At 46.9% G+C, this 17,238-nt stretch overlaps 1 protein-coding gene across 2 annotated transcripts; it reads left to right on the top strand.

Annotated features, from left to right (window-relative positions):
* Nucleotides 1-38: 38 nt before the first annotated feature.
* Nucleotides 39-17,080, top strand: DCST1 (DC-STAMP domain containing 1). Of its 2 annotated transcripts, XM_043964105.1 has the most exons (16): nucleotides 39-108; nucleotides 369-494; nucleotides 1,189-1,263; nucleotides 2,452-2,580; nucleotides 3,129-3,268; nucleotides 4,852-5,062; nucleotides 5,303-5,446; nucleotides 5,910-6,031; nucleotides 6,672-6,829; nucleotides 9,878-9,977; nucleotides 10,156-10,251; nucleotides 10,681-10,807; nucleotides 11,058-11,174; nucleotides 12,627-12,769; nucleotides 13,025-13,138; nucleotides 16,814-17,080. In XM_043964105.1, exons 1-16 carry the CDS (start codon nucleotides 39-41, stop codon nucleotides 17,063-17,065), a joined length of 2,124 nt encoding a protein of 707 aa, XP_043820040.1. In that variant the 3' UTR covers nucleotides 17,066-17,080. The 2 variants fall into 2 exon arrangements, with proteins under 2 accessions (XP_043820040.1, XP_043820041.1); XM_043964106.1 differs by lacking the exon at nucleotides 1,189-1,263.
* The last annotated feature ends 158 nt before the right edge of the window (nucleotides 17,081-17,238 follow it).

Raw genomic sequence — 17,238 nt, 5'->3', positions numbered from 1 at the left:
GAAAAGGGATTATCAAAGTGTCTAGTATAAGCATTGTCATGGGAGGCAAACTAAGTCAAGCCAAGGAAGCTGGCCTGGAAGGAGAGAGAAAGAAACCACCTCATACCAGTGAGTCACATTCTCAGTGACACCCTCCCCTTCCTCCTCTCCTGATCCCCTCCACTAATGTCCCTTCAGGCCCTGACCCCTTTCCTTAGTGTTCTCTTGGCCCCTCTCTCTGGAGTGCTTAACACTTTCCCCTAAAACATCTCTAGCTGTACTATGCCCAATTGGACAATCCCAACCAAAAAAAAGTCACTGGTTGGGCGCCAAGCTGACGTTCCCATGAGAAAAATAGGCCAGCACTTAGGTGACAAATTCCTTCACAGCTGTGAATCGCTTCCTGAGCTGGGTGCTGCCCACTCCCTGTGCCCGGTTTGTGTGGCGAAAGCCGGGAGAGTTTCCTGTCACTGTGTTTCTGCTGGGAGCTGGCACTGGAGGGCTCCTGGCTGTGGGTGAGTAGGGCACAGAACCACAGAATCCAAGGATTTGGGAGCTGGAAGTGACCTCAGTTTCCCTCTAGTCCAGCACATAATGCAGAAGGCCTTCCTGCTATCACACATGATGAGCGATCGTCCACCTCAAAGCCTCTAATGAGGGACAACTTAGCACCACAGTGAATTCTACTTTTCACTCTGGTTGTTAGGACGTTCTTTCCTGACATCAAACTTAAATTGATCGCTTTGTAACTGCCACCCTTTATTCCTGTTTCTGCCCTCTGCCCTTCAAATAATTAGAGATGGCTAGAATCTCCGAGCCTTCTCTTCTCCAATTCAACCATCCCAGTTCCTTCAGCCTATCCGCTTATTTCATGAACTAAAGGCCCTTCATCTTGGCCTTTGGCCTTGGTCATTCAACTTCTCAATGTCCTTCTCAAAACACCCTGGAGTAGGAGCAGCTAGGTAGCACAGTGGATAGAGCACTGGCCCTGGATTCAGAAGGACCTGAGTTCAAATCCAGCCTCAGACACTTGACACTTACTAGCTGCGTGACCCTGGGCAAGTCACTTAACCCCAATTGCCTCACCAAAAACAAAAACAAAAAAAACACCCCGGAGCCTCCTCCTCATCCCAGTAGGCAGAAGAATGGTGACTAAGCAGTCAGCCAAGGAAGACTTGTTTATTTGAACACTGACCCTCTGGTCCCCAGGTCTCGCCCATATTTTGGTGACTCCCATAAACCTCTATGAAGAGCAGAAGATAATGTTGACATACAGCATGGTGGGTGAGTGTAAAAAGGTAGGGTCCAGGAGGACCCGTGTTACCACAGCAGTGCCCAAGGCAGTAAATTTGTGCTCAGCCATCAGCCCCCTTCCTGAGTGAAATCCCTGTCTAGTGTGTGGAGAGGGGGTCCAAAGGTCCAGAGCCAGAAGGCCTGAGGGAAGCTTGTCACAGAACATTTCTACCCAGAACACTGTGGGACACTGGGAGAAGGGCAGGTGATAGAGCTGGATTGTTAGTAGTAGTGGTAGTGGTGGTTTGCAAAGCACGTAAGTGTTATCTGAGTTAATCCTCAAAACAATCTTGTTCAGTTGTTTTTCAATCATGATCCCATTTGGGGTTTTCTTGTCAAAGGTACTGGAGTGGTCTGCCATTTCTTTCTCCAGCTCATTTGACAGATGAGGAAACGGGGGCAAATAGGGTTAAGTGACTTGTCTAGGGTCATACAGCTAGTAAGTTTCTGAGGTAGGATTTGAACTCAGGTGTTCCTGTCTGAAATTCATCCCAGTCTACCACCAGGGGCCTCTAGGGTAGGGGGTAAGGTGGGAGGAAGCAGTGCTAAAGGAAAGGTTTTTAGGGAATGGTTATGGAGAGCAGTTTTGGAAACAAGGGACCAGGCAGAGAATAGAGGAAGAGAAGTAGGGGTGCCCTGGGGAAGACACATTATAGAAATGAGTGAATCAAAGTATAGATTCTCCTGCCTGGGATAGAGATTTTGAATTGGAGCTCCTGATGGAGTAGAATCTCACGGATCAGAGAAATGTGTGACTAGAAGAAGAAACGTGACAACATTCCTCCACGTGGAGGAATTACTTGAACATATAGACAAGAGGGTCTGATCTGCACTGTCAGAGGACATGTCCACATCAATGAGTCTATGGATCCATTGATTATTCATTGATCAACTCCTTTGTGCCCAGAACTGTGCTCAGCAAGATAGGAGGTAGAGAAAACACCTCCCTAACCTTCAAGGACCGTCCAGTAACCGCCCCCTCCCCCAATAAGAGAGGACTGAGGACTGACTCGACTTCAGTGGTAGGTCAGATAAGGAAACACTCTTAGAAGGCTGAAGGAGCCATGGAAGTCTTACTAATGGGATCAGGTCCAGAATGACAAAGCCCAAGAGGTGTCACGGTGGCTACAATGGGCCCTGGTCTCCTCCTCTCCCCATTTTCTTGTTTATTCTGGACAGGCCTGGGGGCCCTGGGCTGGGGCACATCCTCCTATATCCGCTGTGCCAGCCTTCTGCTGATCCCCAAAATGCTGGGCAAAGAGGGAAGACTGCTGATGCTTGGCTATGTCCTGGCTGCCATCTATGAGGGTGAGTGCCTGGGAGGCATTGAAATGTGGCCTGCTTTCAAGTAGAGGGCAGTCTCTGGGAGGGACCACTGAGAAAGACAGAATAAGAGTTAGTAATCAGAGCTGGCATCCATTTAGCTTTTTAAAGTTTGAGAAGAAAAAAAAAAGGTTACAAAGCACTTTACAAATATTATCACATTTTCTTCTCACAACAACCAATTGGTGGGTGCTGTTATTACCCCATCTTACAGATGAAGAAACTAGGCAAACAGAAGTTAGTGACTCAGTTGGTATGTTTCTGAGGCAGGATTTGAACATCCAGATTCCAAGTCATGGACTCTCTTCACTGTACCCTCCGGCTGTTTGATGGACACTTGGATCATGGGATCTTAGATAGTAGGTCTGCAAGGCACATTATAGGTCTTCAAGTCCAAAGTCCTCATGCTACAAGTGAAGAAACAGGAAGCATATTTTAACCCTGGGTGCTGAGGTGGGCATCAAGGTTGAGGACTTAGCTACCTGAAGTGAGAAGAATTTTCCCCTTACTTCCTTTGCCTCTTCTGCTTCCAGGGCCTGTGGCCAACCTGCGGCACAACTTGAATGAAGTGGTGTTGTCTTTGGGCTGTACAGTGGAGCTTCAGATCAACCATACCCGAATGGCCTGGAGAGTCTCCACTTCTCCTCTTCGAGCTGTGTTCAAGGACCTTCTGGTCAGAGGACCACAGGGACAGAGCTAGGGGTAGGGGAAGGGTGGTTCATGAGTGGGTTAGGAGGCTTGGGAGATAAGGTATTTATAGGCCTGAGGGGGTTATGAAGTTAGAAGATAGGGAATCTGGAAAATTTAGATGGGGGGCTAAGGAATTGAAAGGTTATAGAGCTGGGTGGCTAGATGGTTCAGTGAATCAAGTGCTGGGCCTGGAATCAGGAAGACCTGAGTTCAAATGTAGCCTCAGACACTTACTAGCTGTGTGATCCTGGGCAGCTCACTTAACCCTATTTGTCTCAGTTTCTTCATCTATAAAATGAACTAAAGAAGGAAATGGCTATGCTCTTCAGTATCTCTGCCAAAAAAAAAAAAAATGAAAATAGGGGCAAGAAGAGTTGGACACGACTGAAATAACAACAAAGAATTGGGGTCCTGACAATCTGGAAACCTGAGGAAATAGAGAGTTAGGGGTTTAGAAATGGAGGGATTTCAGAGTTGGAAGGAGGTGGGGAAATAGCATAGAAAGAATAAAGGGGGGGGCAGCTAGGTGGCTCAGTGGATAAAGCACTGACCCTGGACTCAGGAGGACCTGAGTTCAAATCTGACCTCAGACACTTGACACTTACTAGCTGTATGACCCTGGGCAAGTCACTTAACCCTCATTGCCCTGCAAAAACAAACCAAAAAAGAATAAAGGGGGGGCGGCTAGGTGGCACAGTGGATAAAGCACCAGCCCTGGATTCAGGAGGACCTGAGTTCAAATCCAGCCTCAGATATTTGACACTTGCTAGCTGTGTGACCCTGGGCAAGTCACTTAACCCCCATTGCCCTGCAAAAAAAAAAAAAAAAAAAGGAGAGCGAGAGAGAATAAAGGGAAATAAACTCCTAGAAGGTAAAGACTTTGGTTTTCTGTCCCCAACATGTGGCACACAATAGTTTCTTTTTTTTTCTTTTTTTTCTTTTTTAGTGAGGCAATTGGGGTTAAATGACTTGCCCAGGGTCACACAGTTAGTAAATGTTAAGTGTCTGAGGCTGGATTTGAACTCAGGTCCTCCTGACTCCAGGGCCGGTGCTCTATCCACTGTGCCACCTAGCTGCCCCCACAATAGTTTCTTAAGACACAAATTCTTGTTGAATTCACATAATTGAATGTTGAGGGATAGAGAGACAGATGAATTCTAAGGAGTTAGGAAGGGGAGGAAGAGGTTAGGAGGACTCTGCAGCTGGAGCATGGAAGACAGAGAAAGAGGAGGGTACTTGTGATGGCTGAGCTAAGGGAAAGGAGTGATGGAATCCTATCACTAGAACTCGGGACTGAAATTTTGGGGGAGCTTCAGGCCCAGAATGGAGAGGCTGGGTGTCAGGAGAGACAGACACTAAGAGCTTGGGAACTCAGAAAAGGTTGAGGGCTAGGAGGATGAGTAGCTGAGCCAGGGTCCAAGGGGCCTGGGTGGGGAGGAGATGAAGGTTCTTTGTGTGGGCGTTAGGAGTGGGGACTGGGTTTGGGCCAAGGGGAGCAGGAGTGGGGAGTTTAAACCTCTGAGCATGCCCATCCTCTGTCTCACCACCTCTTTCCCCTACCCCCAGAGTAAAAAAGAAGAGCTGAAATTAGATACTGGAAATATCTCAAACTCCTTTAAAGAACTGGATGCCCAGGTGAAGAGTACAGATGGCTATGAACCAGGGGCATCTGGGGAACTAAAGGGTGAGGGCCCTGAGCTCCAAACAGGACCTAAAGGAGTTAAGAACTTCTCCACTCAGAAGCTCTATGAACTCAAGACCAAGCTTCGTTGCCGATGTGAGTGGGGAGGCCAGAAGGACTCTTGGTCTCAAAGAGCACATGGAAAGAGAAGGCCGGTAGGCCTTCGGAGCCTTGGGTGGCACCTGAGGGTTTGGGGCTTTTCTGTCCATCCTGGGGAGAAGTCAGAGGATTGAGGGAGGTGGGAACTCATCACACACATTCAGGGTGGGGGAGTTGGGGCTGGTCTGCTCTTGTGTTAGAGGCCCTGCTGATCTCTGGAATTCCCCTTCCCTCCAGATATCATAAACGCAGCTGTTTGGAGCTGCCATCGATGGTTCGATCATAAGCACACCCAGTGCATGCAGACGATCAAAGTCCCGATTTTTAACCACCTCCTCTGCCTCCCTATGATGTTCAAGTTCTTGTGCAACATTGCTAAGGGTTAGGACATGGGGAGGGGGACTGGTGCAATAGGGGAGGGGTACACAGGACTAGGAGTTGACTTTTATGGCTATGTGTGTGTGTGTGTGTGTGTGTGTGCGCGCGCGCGCGTGCGTGCGTGCGTGCGTGCGCGCTCTCTCTCTCTCTCTCTCTCTCTCAAATATGTGTGTATTGTTGAGGGTGAAAAGGGAAGGGGAAAGGGACCTTAGAAGTCATCTATTCTAACCTCCTACCTAATGCATGAATGCCAACTACATAATCATCACCAACTCTTCTTATTCCTGTCAGATCCAGGGTCAGATCCAGACCCTTCTTATTCTTGTCAGAAGGCTAGAAGGGAGGGCAAAGACTTGGGCCAGAGAATGATGGGTTTTGACAAGAAAATAGGCAACAGCAGGGGACCAGGGTAGAAGGTAGCTCCCCCCCAACATCTTTCTCATGCATTACCTCCTCTCTTCATCAGTAATGGAGCCCTGGTGCCGAAATCGAATCCCTGTGGAAGGCAACTTTGGCCAGACCTATGATTCACTCAACCAATCCATGCAAGGGCTGGGAGGGGAATTCTCTGCCCAGATAAAAATCAAGGTAGTTGTTGAAGAATGAAGAGATCAGCCTGGTCATGGGTGTGAGGGGTAATGGAGGAGGAGGAGGAGGAGGAAGGTAGGGTGGGTGATGTGACTTGGTGGGAATGAAACACAGGAACAAATAGACATAAGGCAAGAGCAGGAGTAATAATAATAATAACTAACCTTTATATATGGGGCAGCTAGGTGGCACAGTGGATTGAGTGCTAGGCCTGGAGTTGGGAAGACTCATCTTTCTGAGTTCAAATCCAGCCTCAGACACTTACTAGCTGTGTGACCCTGGGCAAGTCACTTCACCCTGTTTGCCTCAGTTTCCTCACATGTAAAATGAGCTGGAGAAGGAAATGGCAAAGCACTCTGGTATCTTTGCCAAAAAAAACCCAAATGGGGTCACAGAGAATGGGACACAACTGAAATGGCTGAACAATGACAAAAGCATTTATTTACAGCTTTAAGGTTTGCAAAGCATTTTGTTAATGTCTCATTTAATCCTGTAAGAACCCTGGGAGGTAAGTGCTATTATTACCCCCATTTTACAGATGAGGAAACAGAGAGGAATTGAGGGACCAGGGGCTATCTCAAGCTGGATCAATTTATCTTTCTTTCTCTTCACTCCTTTTGAACCCCTCTTCCTGCCCCAGAAAGAGATGCAAAAGGCCCTGTTGGGCATCAACGTGAGCAAGGCCCAGCTGAGGGAGGAAGTAAGGGATTACGTTGAGTATCAGGTGGCCCAGCTGGACCAAGCCTTGGGCCTGCTTCGGATACTGCTTTCCTGCACGTTCCTGTTGGTTTTCCAGGCGTGAGACAATCATCCCCCGTAGTATAATCATGACATCCACCACAACCCCTTACTTGTGCATAGCCTTCACCCTCATCCCGGCCCTATCACTTCCATAACCTCACGGGAACAGAATAGGCAGTCTTGGGATCTCGGGAACCGCAAGGAGGCAGGACAGGCAGGGAGGGAGAAGAGGGAAATTTGGGCATGCATATGCATGTTGGGAGACCTGCCCTAGACCTTCCAGAGCTCAGTGGACTGTCTCAATAGCCCCCTCCCCCCACCTCCCCACGGGGAGTCACAGAATCAGAAGATCCTGCAGCTGGGAGAGATCTCAGAGCTCATCAAATTGAGTTCCCTCATTTGACACGTGAGGAATTAGAGGCCCAGAGAGGGCCATGGGTCACACATCCCCCCCTAGCAGCAGAGCACAAAAAGAGAAGCCAGACCTCCTGAATTCCATTACACAGACTCGTTTAATCATTGACCTGTAGAGTCTGAGGGTAGCTTGAACTCAGCTAATGACCAGCCTCCTCATTTTATTGAGGCCCGTAAAGGCTCAGTGACTTGTCCAAGGTCGTGAATCTATTTAAGTAAGCAGGCCAAAACTCAAACTGCTCCTCTGACTCCTAAGTCCAGTGCTTTTCTCACTATGGCAAACTGCCTCTGAGTGACTGCATCGAAGGCCACCTTTAGTCCTTACTTTGAATGCTGGCTACTTTTCCATTAACTTCAAAAAGATAATCCTAGGAATCTTCTTTGGTCTTCATTTCTGTATCATCTGTAAGGTCCAGAGCCTGCTTTCATTTCCTCTTTAATGATGATTGGTCAGCAATTTTCCCTCCATTTGGACCAAAGTCCTGGGCCACACCCAGACACCACACCCATCTAGATGCAAGCTGCTTCCTAGGAGTTTGCTTTGGGCCTCTCCCTCCACCCACCTCACTCCTCCCCTCAAAGACCTTTGGAATCTCTGACCTTGGACTCTCACTGTGTCCCCTTGGACACTACTCTCCACCTTTAAGTATTGGGGATATTCTTTGGGAGGTGGGATTTTGGTTCCCACATTAGCTCCCTAACTGTAGGAATGGCTCCTGGGACAATACCTTGGCAGCCAGACTGTACCATGGTCTCATTAGGCCTCTCTGCCCTGGAACTACCTAAAGTTTGCTTTTCCTTCCAATATTCCCCTGGGGCATTGTCCTCCCCAGGCCACCGGAGCCTCTACCTAACTCCAACACCTGACTCTAGAGAAGGAGGCTGTTCACCCTCCATAGCCCCTTTTCTTAATCAATCAGCAAGTCTTTTGAGAGAGTTGGTTGTGTTACAAGACAAATAAGTGTGATCCCATATAGGTCTTGCTCTCATACTTGGGGAAACTAGATAAATATCCAGAAAACCATAAGAATAACTCTGCAATGATGACTAAGTATTGTAGTGTAGGAGAGAGGGATTGGGATGGATCAGAGGAATCAGGGAAGGCTTCTTGGAGATGATGGGCCTCAAAGGTAGATTAGGTGTTGGTCAAGCCAAGAGGAAGGGGAAGGCGCTGCAGCATGAACAATATCTGGGATGGAAAGGTATTTGAAATGTGTGTAGGACTGAAGAGTCAAGCCTGCCTTGGAAATAAGACTGGGCATGCAAAAAGGGGACAGGTTTTGGAGAGTCTTGAAAGAGTCATATGGTACAATGTATGGAATGGATCAGAGCAGGGAGAGACTGGACTTAGGGAGAGCAGCTAGAAGCCAGAGGCCCTGTACTATGATGGTAGAAGTAAGAGTGGTGGGGCAGCTAGATGGCGCAGTGGATAGAGCACCGGCCCTGGATTCAGGAGTACCTGAGTTCAAATCCAGCCTCAGACACTTAACACTTACTAGCTGTGTGACCCTGGGCAAGTCACTTAACCCCAATTGCCTCACTAAAAACAAAAAACAAAACAAAACAAAAAAAAGAAGTAAGAGTGGTAAGGAAGGGATGAATCCAAGATGTTTCTTGTTTAAAAAGTAAGTGAGGGCTGAAATTGTAAAGCATGTATAAACAAAAGTTGAGAACTGTCTTTACATGTAACGGAAAAAATAAAATATCTCATAATGTAAAAAAAAAAAAAAAAAAAAAAAAAGTAAGTGAGGGGGGCAGCTAGGTGGCGCAGTAGATAAAGCACCGGCCCTGGATTCAGGAGGACCTGAGTTCAAATCCAGCTCAGACACTTGACACTTACTAGCTGTGTGACCCTGGGCAAGTCACTTAACCCTCATTGCCTCCCCCCCAAAAAGTAAGTGAACACTTTATTGCTATTCCTTTTTAATATTGCATGTCATTTATCTTAGATGTCCTTTCTCATTAACAACATAATATCCCCCTCCCATTCACTCCCAATAGAACGCTTCCTTGCTGTTGCAAAGTAGAGCCAAGCAAAGGAGATGAGTACATGGTCGTGCCTGCCTCATTCCACACTTGTAGACCACCACCTCTCTCCACCAAGAGTCTTCTGAAGTCATGATTGGTCACTGCATGGATCAAAAGTTTTTAATGAATAATGAATGATTACATCACTGTGATCATTGTGTAAATTGTTCTGGTTCTGCTTTATCAGTTCATGCAAATCTTTCTAAGCCTCATGGAATTCCAAAAGATGTTTCCAAGAAAGAAGTGACATGATTAGATGACATGACAGGCTGGATGCATGGGGAAGGAGGGAGGTGTCAGAACTGAGCGCAAGAATTCTAGCCTGGGTAATTGGGAGAGTGGAAATACCACTGGGGAAATGGAAAAGGGAGCCAGGGCAAAGATGATGAGTTCAATCTTGTTGAATTTGTGGTGCTGGTGGGATGGTCCCATGGATATGTTTAGCTGGAATCTAGGGAGGCAAGCCTGGGTCATGGAGAAAGGTTAGGATTAGGTGCATAGGTTGGGAAGCCAACCACCCAAAAGAGATAGCTGAAAAAATGAGAGCAAGTGAGATCCCCAAAGGAGAATGAGGGATAAGGAAGAGAAGGGCATCACATTGGAGAAAGTTAGGAAACAGCTAGGAAAAGGAAGAAGGGAAGAAGATGAATTATTCTCCTTCAGGGCCTTCTCCTACACAGACAACTATTGCCGAGACATCCGTTTTGACAACATCTACATCAGTACCTACTTCCGCCAGATTGATGAGAGAAGGAAGAAGCTGGTGAGCAGGCATTGCCAGATGGTCAGCTGTCAGGTCTGGATAGCACCCTGACCCCTTCAAGCCCCCAGAAATCTTTCTGTATGTTCTGGGACAGTTTTCTATGTGGGTGGAGCAGGTGGGTAGAGATGGGTTCAGAGGGCTAAAGCTGTGCTGAGTGCTCTTGACTGCTCCCCCACAGGGCAGACGAAGTCTCCTGCCTCTTCGAAAAGCTGAGAAGACCGCCGTCATTTTCCCCTGCAAGCCGACCATCCAGGCGACTGAGATTAAGAATGTGGTGAGAGGGGCAGCTAGGTGGTGCAGTGGATAGAGCACTGGCCCTGGATTCAGAAGGAACTGAGTTCAAATCTGGCCTCAGACACTTAACACTTACTAGCTGTGTGACCCTGGGCAAGTCACTTAACCCCAATTGCCTCACCAAAAAAAAAAAAAAAAAAAGAATGTGATGAGGAAGGCATTGCCAGGCCTAGGAATATCCAGGTCCAGGCATAGGAGGGGGAACCTTGTCTTGGATCGGTAGGTGCCTTTGGCCCCCAGAAGCCACTTGGAGGTACAAGGGGGATAGGGGGGAGCAAACTGAAGGTTCTGGCTCCCAGTTACTGGTTTCCAAGGGTTAAATGAGGGTCAAGGCCTTGGGTTCCAATTTTGGTGCTCCCCCAGACTAGCCAAGCCCCTTAATGGTCTTCAAAGCCATCTAATCCTGTAGATTCAGGAACTGCTGGAATCCTTGCCGGTGCTGATGCTTTTGCTGATTCTGTGTGTGTTGGACTGGGCTTTTTATACCATCTTTGACACCATCCGCAAGCACTCTTTCCTGCAGTACACCTTCAGCAGTAAGTCCTCTTCCCCCCTTCTGCTCCTTGGACCTCTAGCCTGATTATCTCTCTGCTGGCTCCTCACTCTTTTGACCAAGATAGTCACACTCCTAAGAAATCTAGGAACCTTCTCCTGCTCCCACCTGCCTCCCCTGCTACCTCCCAGGGATAAGAGGCACAGCTCCCAGCAGCACAGACAACTTTGCCCTCTGCCCAGGGCCTCTCCTGACACCAATCTTTTCCCCCTCTACCTTAACCCCACTCCCAGGCAGTCACCATTTGGAAGTGAAGGTAGGGGGAGATTCCATGCTAGCCAGACTCCTAAGAAAAACCATCGGAGCCCTAAACACATCCTCTGACATTCGCATAGAGTCAAGCAACACAGGTGAGTGGGTGTAGTGGGGCTGAGGCTAGTCAGGCTGGAGAGTATTGTGAGGGATGAAATCTGGAATAACCGATATACTTTCAAGTATATCCACTTGTTAAACAATGCATACCAATTGCACAACAAATCAGGACCAGGCCTCCTCAGCCTTGGCACCAGACCAAGAGTATAGGGACATCAGAATTTTACATATTAAAAACAATTACTCAAATAAGACCAATTAATTAAAACAATTAAGCAAGATGCAAAATTTCTAATTGGAAGAAAGATTAGGGGCTTTCTGAGTTGGGAGGGGGAGAACAAACAGATGCAATTCCCAGAAATCAGAAAAAGAGGTGCCCCATTTCCCCTAAGTGTCTGTGTTCAATCAAAGGAACATGGAAACAATAACTGACTGACTGGTATGGGACCAATTTTCAGATAAGACACTTGGGCTGCTTGAGATGTGTAATTGTTTTGTTTTGCATGGCAATGAGGGTTAAGTGACTTGCCCAGGGTCATACAGCTAGTATGTGTCAAGTGTCTGAGGTCAAATTTGAACTCAGGTCTTCCTGAATCCAGGGCCAGTATTTTATCCACTGTGCCACCTAGCTATCCTGAGATGTGTAATTGTGAGAAAATTCCTTGCAACAATCTTTGAATCTGACTGAGTTTCTGGTCAGCATAACCTCAGTCCTTACCTAAGGATCTCTTAGCAACCAGTGAAGGTGGTCCAGCTTCCCAGTCACACAGGACTAGGTTCAAACAATGCAATAAGGTTTTCTCACAATTCCCATAATTGAATAAAGTTTTCTCACCAGTCAGAAATTAGACTAGACCCAGAATTGAATAGAAAGGGAACTGAGCTAGCTCCAGAATTGAGTCACAAGATGGAGTCAATGTAGTTCACTCAATTCCCATGATTCCCTTAGTATACTGAGTTGGGAGAGCAAAGACAGAGTGGCTTATAGGCAAGGAGATAGGCTATCAAAATGACTAGGGGACGGAAACTAAGGGACCTAGATCCAACTGTCCTTCCTCAAAAGTAGGTAAAGTAGAAAGAATACTGCAAAAGCTGAGTTAGAATCCTAGCTCTGTCACTTACACATAGTGTGGTCTTGGGAAAGTCACTTATCTCTAAGGCTCAGATCCCTCCTCTAAAAAGTGAGGGGGCTAGGGGGCAGCTAGGTGGTGCAGTGGATAAAGCACTGGCCCTGGATTCAGAAGGACCTGAGTTCAAATCCAGGCTCAGACACTTACTAGCTGTGTGACCCTGGGCAAGTCACTTAACCCTCATTGCCCTGGAAAAAAAAAAAAAGAATAGTATATAAAAAGTGAGGGGGCTGCACTAAATGGCTTCTGAGGTCCTTGCCAGGTCTGTGCCTACAAAATACTGGTCCAGGAGCTGTTCCTTTGGCAGGGCTGTCAGAGGGGCTAATTCTTCTAGATGAATTTTATATCCTGTTCCCACAGCTTGCTTGCCCAAGCCAATGGGCATGAACTCCAAAGACTACATGAAGGCCTTTTTGCCTGCTGGCCTGCTGGTTCTACTCTGCCTGACACAGGCCTTCAGTTACCGACTCCGAAGGGTCATTGCAGCTTTCTACTTCCCCAAGGTGACCAGGGCCCTCAGATCCTAAGCCTTAGACCCTCACTTCCCCAGCCCATCAAAGAATAATAGGATCTCAGTGTCAGAGAGGATGACTCTCCTTAGAGGCCTCCAAATGCTTCTTCTCTGGCCCCAAGAAGACCCCAAGATGGTAGGAAGCATTATCCTCTCCAACCCCTCAACTCAGAGGCTAGGGATGATCTTGGCTTCCTGAACCCATGAGGTATGGGGGAGACCCAAGGCACTTTTATCTCACTTGCAGAGAGAAAAGAAGCGAGTCCTGTTTTTCTACAATGAGCTCCTGAGGAAAAGGCTGGTCTTCACCAAACTTCGGCGGACTGTCATCATGCAGAGGGCTCAAAGGCAGGGAATGCCTGTGAGTACTCTCGGGGGGGGGGGGGGGGGGGGGGGGCGGCTGGAAGGACCAGGGTTGTGTAAGAGTAGGTTCCTACCTTCAGTGTTTCAGCAAGTGTCAGCAAGTGTGCCACAGGACTTAGAGCCAGGAGAGAACTTAAAAATCACCAGGTCTAGCCTCTTATTTTATAGCAGAGGGAAGGGGAGGTCATTTATTCAACTTCATACAAGGAAGCAAGTCTTGGGACCCAAATTGGAATTGAGGCCTCATGATTCCCAATGCAGTGCTCATTCTGGCATATTGTCACTAATGGCAAAAGAAACCTGAGATACTCCCCACTCTCTTCCCCTTCCTTCCCACCTTTCACTGCCCTTTCTACTAGGAGCTTGCAGCTTAATTAAGGAGAATATGAATGCATAGGACAGAAAAGAGAGAGATGACATGGAGTCAGCAAGACCTGAGTTCAAATCCTGCCTCAGACATAATAGGTATATTACCCTGGACAAATCACTTTAAACTCTCTTGGCCCTCAATTTCCTTATCTGTAAAATGAGAACACCTACCTCAAAGGGTTGTTGTGAGGATCAAAGGAGATGATATATGGAAAATTCTTTAGCCACCTTTAAGCTGTATATGAAAGTTAGCTATTATTTTTGTTTAGAATTTTATTTCCCAAAATGTATATAAAAACAAATTTTGACATCAATTTTTTAAAACTTTGTGTTCCAACTTCTCTTCCTCCCTTCCTTCCCACCCCCAACCCCCAAGAACTCCAGCAATTCAATATAAGTTATACATGAGTATTCATGGAAAACATCCCCACATTGTTGGTTATCATTTTTGTCACAATTAAATTCAACTCAATAAGTATTTATTAAGTGCTGTGCTAGGCACTGAGGAAACAGTCCCTGTCCTCAAGGAATTCACCTTCTAAAGTGGCAAACAGATAGGAAAATAATTAGGTACATACACAATATAAAGAGAATAGATTGAAGGTACTTTCAGTGGCAGCTAGGTGGCGCCATAGTGCACAGAGCTTCCAAGGCCTTGAGTCAGGAAGACTCATCTTCCCGAATTCAAAGCTGACTTCAGACACTAGCTGTGTGATCCTGGGCAAGTCACTTAACCCCTTTTGCCTCAGTTTCTCATCTCTAAAGTGAGTTGGAGAAGGAAATGGCAAACCCCTACAGTATCTTTTTTTTGGGGGGGGGGGCAATGAGGGTTAAGTGACTTGCCCAGGGTCACACAGCTAGTAAGTGTCAAGTGTCTGAGGCCAAATTTGAACTCAGGTCCTCCTGAATCCAGGGCCGGTGCTTTATCCACTAAGCCACCTAGCTGCACCCCCCCCCCCCCAAATTTGCCAAGAAAACTCCAAATGGGGGTCACAAAAATTCAGACATGACTGAAATGACACAACAAAATCTCTGAGGGGTGGGTGCTGGACTCTAGTCTTAGAAGGTGAGATTTGAACTGAGTGTTGAAGGAAGCCAGAGAAACTAAGAGGTGGAGGTAAGTAGGAAGAGCATTTTAGGCATGGAGGACAAGTAGTTCAAAGGCTTGAAGACAGGCTATGGAGTATGGCAAACACAGGACTTTATATATGACCCTGAAATAGAGAGCCCCTGAAGAAATAGAGGGAAGAGAAGGGTGATATAGTCAGACCTCCATTTTAGGAAATTCATTTTGGAAGCTAAGTAGAGGGTGGATTAGAGGGGGAAGAGACCTAAAGCAATGACACCAATTAGAAGGCTCTTGCAGTTGTCTAGGCAAAAGGTGTTGATGGTGTTGATGGCCTGAACTGGAGTCATGGTTTTGTACCTATATACACATATACATATACACACACACCAGAGATGATATGAAGAGAGAAATGACAAGATTTGCCTATGTTGTAGAATATGTGAGTCAAGTAAGTCTTGTTATCAAGAATAACAAGACTGAAAGTCTGGGTGATTAGGAAGATGATGATGGTGCCCTCAGCAGTGTTAGGGGAGTTGGGGAGTTGGGGAGAGGTGATAATGAATTTAGTTTGGAGCATGTTAAGTTTTTTGAGATGTCTGTGGGACATCCAGTTCCAGTTGTCCCAAAAGGATTTTGGTTATGTGGGTTGGGAGTGAGACCAGGGCTGGATATTTATTAAGTAATAATAAACTCTAGTGTATATATACCACTTTTTGGGGTGGGGGAGCAGGGCAATGAGGGTTAAGTGACTTGCCCAGGGTCACACAGCTAGTAAGTATCAAGTGTCTGAGGTCAGATTTAAATTCAGGTCCTCCTGAATCCAGGGCTGGTGCTTTATCCACTGCACCACCTAGCTGCCCTGTGTATACAGCACTTTAAGGTTTACAAAGCACTACGCATTTTGTTTTAATTGATCCTCTCAAGAACTCTGGGAGGTAAGTGCTATTATCATTCCCGTTTTACAGATGAGGAAACTGAGGCTGAGGGGTTCAGTAATTTATCCAGGGTCACACAGCTAGTAGGGGTCTGAGGCAGATTTTGAATTCAGTTCTTCCTGACCTCAAGTCTAATTAGTGTTCTTTTTGCCCACTGTGCCTAACTGCCTAGAAATCATTTGCATAGGGTCAGCTAGGTGGTTCAGTGGATAAAGCACCAGCCCTGGATTCAGGAGGACCTGAGTTCAAATCTGACACTTGACACTTACTAGCTGTGTGACCCTGGGCAAGTCACTTAGCCCTCATCACCCTGCAAAAAAAAAAAAAGAAAGAAATCATTTGCATAGGTGATACTGAAAGCCCTTGGGGCTTCATGAGAACACTGACATGTAATAAAGGGAAAAGAGAAGAGGGCCTGGTGTTCCTCCAGTCTTTAAAGACCCCCATGGTTAACTGAGTATGACATGGATGCAGGTCCAGCTAGGGAACCTGAGAAGGAGCAGTCAGAGAGGTAGGAGAAGGAGAGAGGTGTCATAAAAACCTAGAGAGGAGAGATAAACATGTGTGAAGTACCTACCAGGGTCCAGGCATCATGCTTATCGTGGGCATACAAAGAGAGGCAAAAAAAACCCAAAAAACCTTTAAAGGAGCTCACAATTGAATGGGGGGAAACAACACGAAAATAACTACATTCTAAATAAGATATATTCAGGATAATAAAGTGTCAGATACTTGAGAGGTCAAGGAGGATGAGGACTGAAAAGAGCCATTCTATTTGGCAGTTAAAGAGATCATTGGTTCCTTTGAAGAGAACTGGATAGACAAAAAACAATAATAATATTTATCTAGGGTTCTGAGGTTTACAAAGTGCTTTACAAATATTATCCTATTCTATTCTCACAACAAACCTGAGAGTTGGGTGCTATTATTTTTCCCATGTTACAAATGAGGAAACTGAGGCTGACTGAGGTTAGGTAACTTGCTCAGGGTCATACAGAAAGTATTTGAGGCTGGATTTGAATTTGACAATGGATAAGATGTGAGAAGTGAAGAATGAAAAAAAAAAAAGAAGTGAAGGATGGAAGATAACACTGGATTGCAAGTGTCATTGTTTCCATTTTACAGATGAGGAAACAGGTACAGAGATGTGAAGTCACACAGTCAGGAAATGTGGAAAGTGGGTTGTAAACCCAGAGCTTTGTGACTCCTATCTACCACTCCACAAGGGGGCCCCTGCTCCTTTCCTATGAGGGCCAGCCACTGGAGAGCATTGAGGGGCCGCTCTTTCTCTCTTTGACAGCGCCACCGTCTGGTAGACTTGTGTTACCGCCGCTTCCGCTTGTTGCGGTACTTCTTGCGCAGGCGCTGTGTAGTATGCCAAGCCTCCGAGACGTCCGAGTCTTGGGTCTGTCAGAGCCCGGGCTGCGGAGCGGTGTACTGTGCTTCGTGCTGGATAGACATGGGGAAGAAGTGCCCAGCGTGCACTCCCCGCGATGAGCTCTCCTCCTCGGCTTACAGTAACAGCTCAGACGACGCCACCTACGCGGAATGAGAGGGAGCCGAGCAGGAAGGGGCCAGTCGCCCTCGGGTGTCCTCTCCAGGTGCCGGGCTCGACCCTGTCCTGCCCTGCCCTACCCTGTCCTGCCCTGCCTTCTTTCCAAAACACCGCTCAATAAAGTTGCCTTCTCGCAAAGCGGGTCGGGTCAAATCGAGGAGAAACGGAGG

This window comes from Dromiciops gliroides, chromosome 4 (genome assembly GCF_019393635.1).
Source record: "Dromiciops gliroides isolate mDroGli1 chromosome 4, mDroGli1.pri, whole genome shotgun sequence".
Lineage (NCBI taxonomy): Eukaryota > Metazoa > Chordata > Mammalia > Microbiotheria > Microbiotheriidae > Dromiciops > Dromiciops gliroides.
Note: the sequence above shows the minus strand (reverse complement) of the source record. Positions and strands in the feature narration are given on the sequence as shown.